General features: G+C 37.6%; 1 protein-coding gene across 8 annotated transcripts in view; it reads left to right on the top strand.

Moving 5' to 3' along the window:
* DZIP3 (DAZ interacting zinc finger protein 3) overlaps positions 1 to 12,756 on the top strand; it is a 121,263-nt gene that overhangs the window by 68,842 nt on the left and 39,665 nt on the right. For all 8 annotated transcript variants that reach the window (XR_009335733.2, XM_067034695.1, XM_059063625.2 and 5 more), the window contains one exon: positions 12,505 to 12,530. Coding sequence is in view for 7 of the 8 variants with exons in the window: in XM_067034695.1 (XP_066890796.1) it covers positions 12,505 to 12,530 (26 nt within the window). In the remaining variant the exon portion in view is untranslated. The remainder of the gene's footprint in view (positions 1 to 12,504; positions 12,531 to 12,756) is intronic.

Below are 12,756 nucleotides of genomic sequence, written 5' to 3'. Positions count from 1 at the left end.
TTGGCTATATTCCCTGTGCTGTATAATATATCCTTTTAGTTTATTTATTTTATACATAGTAGTTTGTACATCTTAATCCTCTACCCCTATAATGTCCCTCCCCGCTTCCCTCTCCCCATTGGTAACTACTAGTTTGTCCTCTATATCTTTGAGTCTGTTTCTGTTTTGTTATATTTATTCATTTGTTTTATTTTTTAGATTCCAAATATAAGTGATACCATATAGCATTTGTCTTTCTCTGTCTGACTTATTTCACTAATCATAATACTCTCTAGGTCCATCCATGTTGTTGCAAATGGTAAAATTTCATTCTTTTTTATGGCTGAGTAGTATTCCATTGTGTATATATACCATATTTTCTTTACCCATTCATCTGTTGATGGACACTTAGGTTGCTTCCATATCTTGGCTATCATAAATAATGCTGCTATGAACATTGTGGTGCATGTATCTTTTCAAATTAGTGTTTTTATTTTCTTTGGCTGTACACTCAGGAGTGGAATTGTTGGATCATGTGGTAGTTGTATTTTTGGTTTCTTGAGGAACCTCCATACTGTTTTCCATAGTGGCTGCACCGATTTCCATTCCTACCAAAGGTGTACAGTGTTCCTTTTCTCCACATCCTTGCTGACATTTGTTATTTGTGGTCTTTTTGATTATAGCCATTTTGACACATGTGAGGTGATATCTCATTGTGGTTTCTTTTGTTTGTTTGTTTTTTTCTTTGTTTTTTTTTTTCATTTTCTTTTTTGGGCCATGTTGGGTCTTCATTGCTGTGCACAGGCTTTCTCCAGTTGAGGCAAGTGGGGGCCACTCCTTGTTGCTGTGCATGGACTTCTTACTGCAGCGGCACCTCCTTCTGTGGGGAACGGGCTCTAGGTGCACAGGCTTCAATAGGTGGAATGCACAGGCTCAGTAGTTGTGGCTCGTGAGATCCAGAGCACAAGCTCAGTAGTAGCTGTGGCTCAAGGGCTCAGTTGCTCCGTGACATGTGGGAATCTTCCTGGACCAGGGATAGAACCCATATCCACTGCATTGGCAGACAGATTCTTAACCACTGCGCCACCAGGGAAGTCCCTCATTGTGGTTTTGATTTGCATTTCTCTGATCATTTGCAATGTTGAGCATCTTTTCATGTGCCTGTTGGCCATCTGTATGTCTTCTGAAGAAAAATGTCTATTCAGGTCTTCTGTTCATTATTTAATCAGGTTGTTTGAGTTTTTGGGGTTCTTTGAAATATTGAGTTGTATGCACTGTCTGTTTTGGATATTATCCCAGTTTTGGTCATATCATTTGCAAATATTTTCTCCCATTCAGTAGGTTATCTTTTCATTTTATTGATGGCTTCCTTTGCTGTGCAAAAGCTTTTAAATTTAATTAGGTCCCATTTGTTAATTTTTGCTTTTCTTCCCTTTGCCTTAGGAGACAGACCCCCAAAAAATATTGTTACAATTTTTGTCAAAGAGTGCTCTGCCTATGTGTTTTTCTAGGAGTTTTATAGTTTCTGGTCCTAAATTTAAGTCTTTAATCCATTTTGAGTTTATTTTTGTATATGGGGTGAGAAAATGTTCTAATTTCAGTCTTTTACATGTAGCTGTTCAGTTGTTCCAGCATTACTTATTGAAGAGAATGTCTTTTCCCCATTGCATATTCTTGCCTCTTTTGTCATAGATTACTTGACCATAAGTGTGTGGGTTTATTCCGGGGTGACTCTCTATTCTATTCCTTTGATCCATGTGTCTGTTTCTGTGCCAGTACCGTACTGTTTTGATTACTGTACCTTTGTAGTACAGTCTGAAGTCAGGGAGCATGATACCTCCAGCTCTGTTTTTCTTTCTCAGGATTGCTTTGGCTATTCAGGGTCTTTGAATTTTCATACAAATTTTAGAATTATTTGTTTAAGTCCTGTGAAAAATGCCATTGATATTTTGATAGGGATTGCATTGAATCTGTGAATTGCTTTGGGTAGTATGGTCATTTTAACAATATTAATTCTTCCAAGCTGTGAACATGGTATATCTACCCATCACTTTGTGTTATCTTCAATTTCTTTCATCAGTATCTTTAGTTTTCCAAGTACAGGCCTTTTACCTCCATGTATTTATTACTAAGTATTTCGTTCTTTTTGATTCTTTTGATGCAATGGTAAATGGGATTGTTTTCTCAATTTCTCTCTCTGATATTTCTTTGTTAGAGTACAGAAATGCAATAGATTTCTGTATATTAATTTTGTATCCTTTAACTTTACTGAATTCATTGATGAGCTCTAGTAGTTTTCTAGTGGTGTTTTTAGGGTTTTCTATGTATAATATCATGTCATCTGCAAACAGTAACAGTTTTACTACCTCCCTTCCAATTTGGATTATTTTTCTTGTCTGTGGCTAGGACTTCCAAAATTGTGTTGAATAGAACTAGCAAGAGTGGGCATCATTGTCTTGTTGCTGATGCTTTCAGCTTTTCACCATTGCGTATGATGTTAGCTGTGGACTTATCATATATGGCCTTTATTTTATTGAGGTATATTCCCTCTGTACCTACTTTGTGGAGAAATTTTATCATAAACGGATGTTGAGTTTTCTCAAAAGCTTTCTCTACATCTATTGGGATGATCATATGATTTTTATTCTTCAGTTTATTAATGTGGTATATCACATTGATTGATTTGTGGATAGTGAACCATCTTTGCATCCCTGGGATAAATCCCACTTGAAGTGATCAGTGATCTTTGGTGTTACTATTGTAATTTATATATTTTGGGTTGCCACAAACCATGCCCATACAAGATGGCCACCTTAAAAGATAAATGTGTGTATTCTGACTGCTCCACCGACCAGCCATTCCCTCATCTCTCTCCCTCTCCTTGGGTTTTCTTATTCCCTGAGATGCAACAATATTGAAAAGACCAATAAGCCTACAAAGGCCTCTAAGTGTTCAAATGAAAGGAAGAGTTGCAGGTCTCTCACTTTTAATCACAAGCTAGAAATGATTAACCTTAGAGAGGAAGTTATGTTGAAAGCTGGAATAGGCCAAAAGCTAGGTCTCTTGTGCCAAACAGTTAGCCAAGTTGTGAATGCAAAGGAAAAGTTCTTGAAGTAAATTAAAGAGCTACTCCAGTGAACACAGGAGTGGTAAGGAAGTGAAACAGCCTTATTGATGATGAGAAAATTTCAGTATTCTGGATAGAAGATTAAACCAGCCAGAACATTGCCTTCAACCAAAGCCTAATCTAGAACAAGGCCGTAACTCTCTTCAATTCTGTAAAGGCTGAGAAAGGTGAGGAAGCTGCAGAAGAAACATTTGAAGCCAGCAGAGGTTGGTTCATGAGGTTTAAGGAAAGAAGCCATCTCGTTAACTTCAGAGTACAAGGTGAAGCAACAAGCACTGCTGCAGAAGCTGTAGCAAATTATCCAGAAGATCTAGCTAAGATAATTAATGAAGGTGACTATAGTAAACAACAGGTTTTTCAATGTAGACAAAACAACCTTCTATTGGAAGAAGATGCCATCTAGGGCTTTCATAGCTAAAGAGGAGAAGTAATACCTGGCTTCAAAACTCCAACACACAGGCTGACTCTCTTGTTAGGGAATAATGCAGCTAGTGATTTTAAGTTGAAGCCAGTGCTCATTTGCCATTCTGCAAATCCTAGGGTCCTTAAGAATTATGCTAAATCAACTCTGTCTGTACTCCCAAAATGGAACAACAATGCCTGGATGACAACACATCTGTTTACAACATGGTTTACTAAATATATTAAGCCTACTGTTGAGACCTACTGCTCAGAAAGAAAAATTTCTGGATGTCGGTTCAAGATGACAGACTACAAGCACGTGTGCTCACTCCCTCTTTCAAGAGCACCAGAATCACAACTAACTGCTGAACAATCATCGACAGGAAGAACTAGAACTCACCAAAAAAAGATACCCCACATACAAAGACAAAGGAGAAGCTGCAATGAGACGGTAGGAAGGGCGCAATCACGATAAAATCAAATCTCCCCCCCAAAAAAAATCAAATCCCATAACCGCTGGGTAGGTGACTCACAAACTGGAGAACAATTATACCACAGAAGTCCACCCACTGGAGTGAAGGTTCCAAGCACCACGTCGGGCTTCCCAACCTGGGGGTTCGGCAACGGGAGGAGGAAATCGCAAAGAATCAGACTTTGAAGGTTAGTGGGATTTGACTGCAGGATTTTGACAGGACTAGGGGAAGCAGAGACTCCACTCTTGGAGGGCACACACAAAGTAGTGTGTGCATAAGGACTCGGAGGGCAGGAGCAGTGACCCCATAGGAGGCTGAACTAGACCTACCTGCTACTGTTGGAGGGACTCCTGCAGAGGTGGGGGATGGCTGTAGCTCACCATGGAGACAAGGACACTGGCAGCAAAAGTTCTGGAAAGTACTCCTTGGCATGAGCCCTCCTGGAGTACACCATTAGCCCCACCAAAGAGCCTGTAGCCTCCAGTGCTGCATTGCCTCAGGCCAAACAACCAACAGGGAGGGAATTCAGCCCCACCCAGCAGCAGACAAGCAGATTAAAGTTTACTGAGCTCAGCCCACCACAGCAACACCCATCTCTACCCACCAGCAGTCCTTCCCATCAGGAAGCTTGCACAAGCCTCTTAGATAGCCACACCCACCAGAGGGCAGACAGCAGAAGCAAGAAGAACTACAATCCTGCATCCTGTGGAACGAAAACCACATTCACAGAAAGACAGACAAAATGAAAAGGCAGAGGGCTATGTGCCAGATGAAGGAACAGGATAAAACCCCAGAAAAACAATTAAATGAAATGGAGATAGGCAACCTTCCAGAAAAAGAATTCGCAATAATGATAGTGAAGATGATCCAGGAACTCGGAAAAAGAATGGATGCAAAGATTGAGAAGATGCAAGAGATGTTTAACAAAGACATAGAAGAATTTTAAAAATACACCTAGAAGAATTAAAGAACAAACAAACAGACATGAACAATACAATAACTGAAATGAAAAAATACACTAGAACGAATCAGTAGCAGAATAAATGAGGCAGAAGAACAGATAAGTGACCTGGAAGACAGAATGGAGGAATTCACTGCCACAGAAGAGAATAAAGAAAAATGAATGAAAAGAAATGAAGACAGCCTAAGAGACCTCTGGGACAACATTAAACATATCCACATTTGCAATATAGGGGTCCCAGAAGGAGAAGAGAGAGAGAAAGGACCTGAGAAAATATTTGAAGAGATTATAGTCAAAAACTTCCCTAACATGGGAAACAAAATAGCCACCCAACTCCAGGAAACGCAGAAAGTCCCAGGCAGGATAAACCCAAGGAGAAATGTGCCGAGACACATAGTAATCATATTGACAAAAATTAAAGACAAAGAAAAATTATTAAAGGCAACAAGGGAAAAATGACAAATAACATACAAGGGAACTCCTGTAAGGTTAACAGCTGATTTCTCAGCAGAAACTACAAGCCAGAAGGGAGTGGCACGATATATTTAAACTGATGAAAGGGAAGAAGCTGCAACCAAGATTACTCTATCTGGCAAGGATCTCATTCAGACTTGACAGAGAAATCAACAGCTTCACAGACAAGCAAAAGCTAAGAGAATTCAGCACCACCAAACCAGCTCTACAACAAATCCTAAAGGAACTTCTCTAAGTGGGAGACACTAGAGAAGAAAAGGACCTATACAAAAACGCCCAAAACAATTAAGAAAATGGTAATAGGAGCATACATATTAATAATTACCTTAAACGTGAATGGATTAAATGCTCCAACCGAAAGACACAGGCTCGCTGAATGGATACAAAAACAAGACCCATCTATGTGCCTATGTGCTGTCTACAAGAGACCCAGTTCAGACCTAGGACATATACAGATTGAAGGTGAGAGGATGGAAAACGGTATTCCATGCAAATGGAAATCAAGAGAAAGCTGGAGTAGCAATACTCGTATCAGATAAAATAGACGTTAAAATAAAGAATGTTACAAGAGACAAGGAAGGAAGGACACTACATAATGATCAAGGGATCAATCCAAAAAGAAGATATAACAATTATAAATATATATGCACCCAACTTAGGACCACCTCAATACATAAGGCAAATACTAACAGCTATAAAAGGGGAAATTGACAGTAACACAATAATAGTGGGGGACTTTAACACCTCACACCAATGGACAGATCATCCAGACAGAAAAAGAACAAGGAAACACAATCTTTAAATGATACAATAGACCAGATAGATTTAATGGATATTTATAGGACATTCCATCCAAAAACAGCAGATTACGCTTTCTTCACAAGTGCACATGAACATACTCCAGGATAGATCACATCTTGGGTAACAAATCAGGCCTTGGTAAATTTAAGAAAATTGAAATCACATCAAAGCATCTTTTCTGACCACAACACTATGAGATTAGAAACAGGGAGAAAAACTTAGAAAAGCACAAACACCGGGAGGCTAAACAATCCATTAATAAATAACCAAGAGATCACTGAAGAAATCAGAGGAAATTAAAAAATACCTAGAAACAAATGACAATGAAAACATGATGGCCCAAAACCTATGGGATAAAGCAAAAGCAGTTCTAAGAGGGAAGTTTATAGCAATACAGTCCTACCTCAAGAAACAAGAAAAATCTCAAGTAAACAACCTAAACTTACACCTAAAGCAATTAGAGAAAGAAGAACCAAAAATCCCAAAGTTAGCAGAAGGAAAGAAATCATAAAGATCAGATCAGAAATAAATGAAAAAGAAATGATGGAAATGATAGCAAAGATCAATAAAACTAAAAGCTGCTTCTTTGAGAAGATAAACACAATTGATAAACCATTAGCCAGACTCATCAAGAAAAAAAGGAAGACTTAAATCAACAGAATTAGAAATGAAAAAGGAGAAGTAACAATGGACACTGCAGAAATATAAAGCATCATGAGAGAATACTACAAGCAACTACATGCCAACAAAATGGACAACCTGGAAGAAATGGACAACTTCTTAGAAATGCACAACCTTCCGAGACTGAATCAGGAAGAAATAGAAAATATAAACAGACCAATCACAAGCACTGAAATTGAAACTGTGATTCAAAATCTTACAACAAGTAAGATTCCCTGGTGGCACAGTGGTTGAGAGTCCACATGCCAATGCAGGGGACATGGGTTTGTGCCCCGGTCCGGGAGGATCCCACATGCTGCGGAGTGGCTGGGCCCGTGAGCCATGGCCGCTGAGCCTGCGCGTTCGGAGCCTGTGCTCTGCAATGGGAGAGGCCACAACAGTGAGAGGCCTGCGTACTGCAAAAAAATAAATAAATTAAAAATTAATTAATTAAAAAAATTTTTAAAAAACTTACAAAAGCAAAAGCCCAGGACCAGATGGCTTCACTGGCCAGTTCTATCAAACATTTAGAGAAGAGCTAACACCTATCCTTCTCAAACTCTTCCAAAATATAGCAGAGGGAGGAACACTCCCAAACTGATTCTACGAGGCCACTATCACCCTGAAACCAGACAAAGATGTCACAAAGAAATAAAACTACAGGCCAATATCACTGATGAACACAGACAGAAAAATTCTCAACAAAATACTAGTAAACAGAGTCCAGCAGCTCATTAAAAGTTTCATACACCATAATCAAGTGGGGTTTATCCCAGGAAAGCAAGGATTCTTCAATATTTGCAAATCAATTTGATACACCATATTAATAAATTGAAGGATAAAAACCGTATGATCATCTCAACAGATGTAGAAAAAGCTTTTGGCAAAATTTAACATCCATTTATGATAAAAACCCTCCAGAAAGTAGGCATAGAGGGAACTTACCTCAACATAATAAAGGTCATATATGACAAACTCACAGCCAACATCACAGCCAACCCACAGCCACAGTTCTCAATGGGAAAAAGTGAAACCATTTCCACTAAAATCAGGAAAAAGACAAGGCTGCAACTCGCACCAGTATTATTCAACATAGTTTTGGAAGTTTTAGCCACAGCATTCGGAGATAAAAAAGAAATAAAAGGAATCCAAATCAGAAAAGAAGAAGTAAAGCTGTCACTATTTGCAGATGACATGATACTATACATAGAGAATCCTAAAGATGTCACCAGTAAACTATTAGAGTTAATCAATGAATTTGGTAAAGTAGCAGGATACAAAATTAATGCACAGAAATCTTTTGCACTCCTATATGCTAATGATGAAAAATCTGAAAGAGAAATTAAGGAAACACTCCCATTTACCATTGCAACAAAAAGAATAAAATACCTAGGAATAAACCTACCTTAGGAGACAAAAGACCTGTATGCATAAAACTATAAGACACTGATGAAAGAAATTAAAGATGATACCAACAGATGGAGAGATACACCATGTTCTTGGATTGGAAGAATCAATATTATGAAAATGACTCTACTACCCAAAGCAATCTATGGATTTAATGCACTCCCTATCAATCTCCCAATGGCATTTTTCACAGAACTAGAACAAAAAAATCTTAAAATTTGTATGGAAACACAAAAGACCCCGAATAGCCAAAGCAATCTTGAGAAAGAAAAACAGAGCTGGAGGAATCAGGCTCCCTGGCTTCAGGCTATACTACAAAGCTACAGTAATCAAGACAGTATGGTACTGGCACAAAAACAGAAATGTAGATCAATGGAACAGGATAGAAAGCCCAGAGATAAACCCACACACATATGGTCACCTTATCTTTGATAAAGGAGGCAAGAATATACAGTGGAGAAAAGACAGCCTCTTCAATAAGTGGTGCTGGGAAAACTGGACAGCTACATGTAAAAGAATGAAATTAGAACACTTCCTAACACTATACACAAAAATAAACTCAAAATGGATTAAAGACCTAAATGTAAGGCCAGACACTATAAAACTCTTAGAGGAAAACATAGGCAGAACACTCTGACATAAATCACAGCAAGATCCTTTTTGACCCACCTCCTAGAGAAATGGAAATAAAAACAATAAACAAGTGGGACCTAATGAAACTTAAAAGCTTTTGCACAGCAAAGGAAAGCATAAACAGGATAACCCTCAGAATGGGAGAAAATATTTGCCAATGAATCAACAGACAAAGGATTAATCTCTGAAATATATAAACAGCTCATGTAGCTTAATATTGAAAAAAAAAAAACAATCCAAAAATGGGCAGAGGACCTAAATAGACGTTTCTCCAAAGAAGACCTACAGATGGTCAAGAAGCACATGAAAAGCTGCTCAACATCAATAGTTATTAGAGAAATGCAAATGAAAACTACAATGAGGTGTCACCTCACACCAGTTAGAATGTGCATCATCAGAAAATCTAAAAACAACAAATGCTGGAGAGAGTGTGGAGAAAAGGGAACCCTCTTGCACTGTTGGTGGGAATGTAAATTGATGCAGCTGCTATTGAGAACAGTACGGAGGTTCCTTAAAAAACTAAAAATGGAATTACCATATAGCCCAGCAATCCCACTACTGGGCTTATACCCTGAGAAAACCATAATTCAGAAAGACACATGCACCCCAGTGTTCATTGCAGCACTATTTACAATAGCCAGGACATGGAAGCAACCTGAATGCCCATTGACAGATGAATGGATAAAGAAGGTGTGGTACATATATACAATGGAATATTACTCAGCCATAAAAAAGGAACGAAGTTGGGTCATTTGTAGAGATGTGGATGGACCTAGAGAGTGTCATACAGAGTGAAGTAAGTCAGAAAGAGAAAAACAAATACCGTATATTAGGGCATATATGTAGAATCTGGAAAGGTGGTGCAGATGAACCGGTTTGCAAGGCAGAAATAGAGACACGAATGTAGATAACAAATGTATGGACACCTGAAGGGGGAAGGTGGGAGGTGGGTGATGGTGAGATGAATTGTGAGATTGGGATTGACATATATACACTAATACATATAAAATAGATAACTAATAAGAACCTACTGTATAAAAAATAAAATAAATTCCAAAAAATAATAAAGTAAAAAAAATGACAAAGATTTCTCTCAAAATATTACTGCTTATTGACAATGCACCTGGTCACTGAGGAACTCTGATGGAAATGTACAGTGAGATTAATGTTGTTTTCATGCCTGCTAACACAGCATCCGTTCTGCAGCCTGTGGATGAAGGAGTCACTTGGACTTTCTAGTCTTATTATTTCAGAAATACATTTTGTGAGGCTGCAGTTACCATAGATAGTGATTCCATTGATGGATTTGAGCAAAGTCAATTGAAAGCATTCTGGAAAGGATTCACCTTTCTAGATGCCATTAAAAATATTCATAATTTATGGGAAGAGGTCAAAATATCAACATTAACAGGAGTTTGGAGGAAGTTGATTCCAGCCCTAATGGATGAAACTGAAGGATTTAAGATTTCAGTAGAGGAAGTAATTGCAGATGTAGTGAAAATAGCAAGAGAACTGGAAATAGAAGTGGAGCCTGAAGATGTGACTGAATTGCTGCAATCTCATGATAAAACTTTAATGGATGAGGAGCTGCTTCTTATAGATGAGCAAAGCAAGTAGTTTCTTGAGATGGAATCTACTCCTGGTGACAGTGCTGTAACAACTGTTGAAACGACAACAAAGGATTAAAATATGACAGAAACTTAGTTGGTAAAGCAGGGACAGGGTTTGAGAGAATTGACTCCAATTTTGAAAGAAGTTCTACTGTGGGTGAAATGCTGTCAAACAGAGAAATCATTCGTAAAAGGAAGAGGCAATTAATGTGACAAACTTCACTGTTGTCGTATTTTAAGAAATTGCAACTTTCAGCAACCATCACCCTGATTAGTCAGCAGCCATCAACATCAAGGCAAGACCATCTACCAAAGAAAAGACTACAGTTTGCTGAAGACTTAGATGATGGTTAGCATGTCTTAGCAATAAAGTATTTTTAAATTAAGGTGTACACATTTTTTAAGACATAAGTCTATATTGCACACTTAATAGCCTACAGTATAGTATAAACATATATGAACTGGGAAACCAAAAAATTCATGTGACTCACTTTATTGTAATATTCACCTTTTTGGGGTTGTCTGGAACCGAACCTTCATTACCTCTAAGGTATGCCTGTAATTGCTTCTTCACTTTATGCCATTTCAGTTTATGAAAGGTTCCAAACGAATGCTCTACTTTTGGATAGCAGGGGAACCTATACTTAACTATACTAGATACGTTCATTATGAACAATCAAAGATCTTTTCAACTTTGTAGAACCAAGGCAGGAGTTGATAATTCTAAATTGTAAAATCAAATTGGCACTGGACATTGATCAGACAATGAAATGCAAAAATCTTCTTAGTATACAGACAATAAAGCAAAACAAATTAGTAAGTATATCATGGAATCTGTGGGGAAAGAGGCCTGAAGTTTCTTGTAAACAAGAGGTGGTAGTAGAAATTAATACTGTAATTTATATGACAGTAATTGATACTCAATAGAAGGGTGATATATAAGAGTAATACTCTTGATTTAATATGTTAACTGTCATTGATATTACCTTTATAGGTTGCCTTTATAGTTTTATTTTAATGAAAATAAAATATAGGGCTGTTTAATATTTCCTCCCAATTATGATCTCCCTAACACTTTTTCCCTATAAGATTCTTAATATATCAATCTGCTTTCTCTTTACATGTAGATTTTCACGAGCTCTTGTAATTAGTATCGGGTTCCGTAAATGAAAATTACGTACACAATTTTAATATCTGTCCCAAGATATTGCAATAGATACAAACTCTGCCACAACACTCACTTCCCATATCTGAATCAGTGATTTTCAAGTTGTATTTCATGACTCAGTGGTAGATTATAAAATCAATTTGGTGCATCACAACTATCATTTTAAAAAAAGAAATAGTATGAATTTAAAAAATTTCAGAGTTCATCATGCATTGTCTTAGTTCGGGCTGCTGTAGCAAACTACCATAAACTGGGTGGCAAAAACAACATTTTTCACGGTTCTGGAGGCTGGGAAATTCAAGATCAAGGTGCCAGCAGATTCAGTGTCTGGTGAAGGCTGTCTTCTTAATTTGCAGACAGCTACCTTTTCACTGTGTCATCACACGTTGGAGAAAGTGATCAAGCATGCACAAGCGAGCAAGCTAGCTCTCTGGTCTCTTCTCATAAGGGTACTAATCCCATCATGAGGACTCCACGTCCTCTAAACCTAATTACCTCCCAATGGCCATACCTCCAGTTACCATCACATTGGGCGTTCGGGGTTCAACCTAAGAATTTTGGAGACACACAACCATGCAGTCCATAATACACATAATATGAGTAAGGTTTATTTCATGGGACTTATATTTCAGTTTTATGCTTAGGTATAAAAATACATATGTAAGTACATTTGAGTTATAATGTAAATTATATTTCTTATTTTGGTTGTGGTCAAAAAGCTTCAGAAATGCTGACCTAAATGCAGTTAGATCTCTATGCTGTATCAACATAGTTGATACCTAATACTAATTCTTCATGTTATTTTTCAGAATAAGGAATCTAAAGAACAACAAGTGTAAGTATTAGTTGATTTAAGTTTTATATCTGTCTTAGTACTGTCAAAGTATGCTTTGCCAGAATGACACAGCCTTGCTTTAGAATGTGTTCTCACTAAGACCAGAATAGACAGGTTTTTTGTCTTAATAAGTTGTCAGGTTTTTTTTAATTGAAAGTGACAAAAAGTTAAATTATCATTTATTTTGAGAGAATAGAATCTCTTGCCATTTTCCTATCAATGTATG

Source organism: Kogia breviceps, chromosome 5 (assembly GCF_026419965.1).
Source record: "Kogia breviceps isolate mKogBre1 chromosome 5, mKogBre1 haplotype 1, whole genome shotgun sequence".
Classification (NCBI taxonomy): Eukaryota; Metazoa; Chordata; class Mammalia; order Artiodactyla; family Physeteridae; genus Kogia; species Kogia breviceps.
Note: the sequence above shows the minus strand (reverse complement) of the source record. Positions and strands in the feature narration are given on the sequence as shown.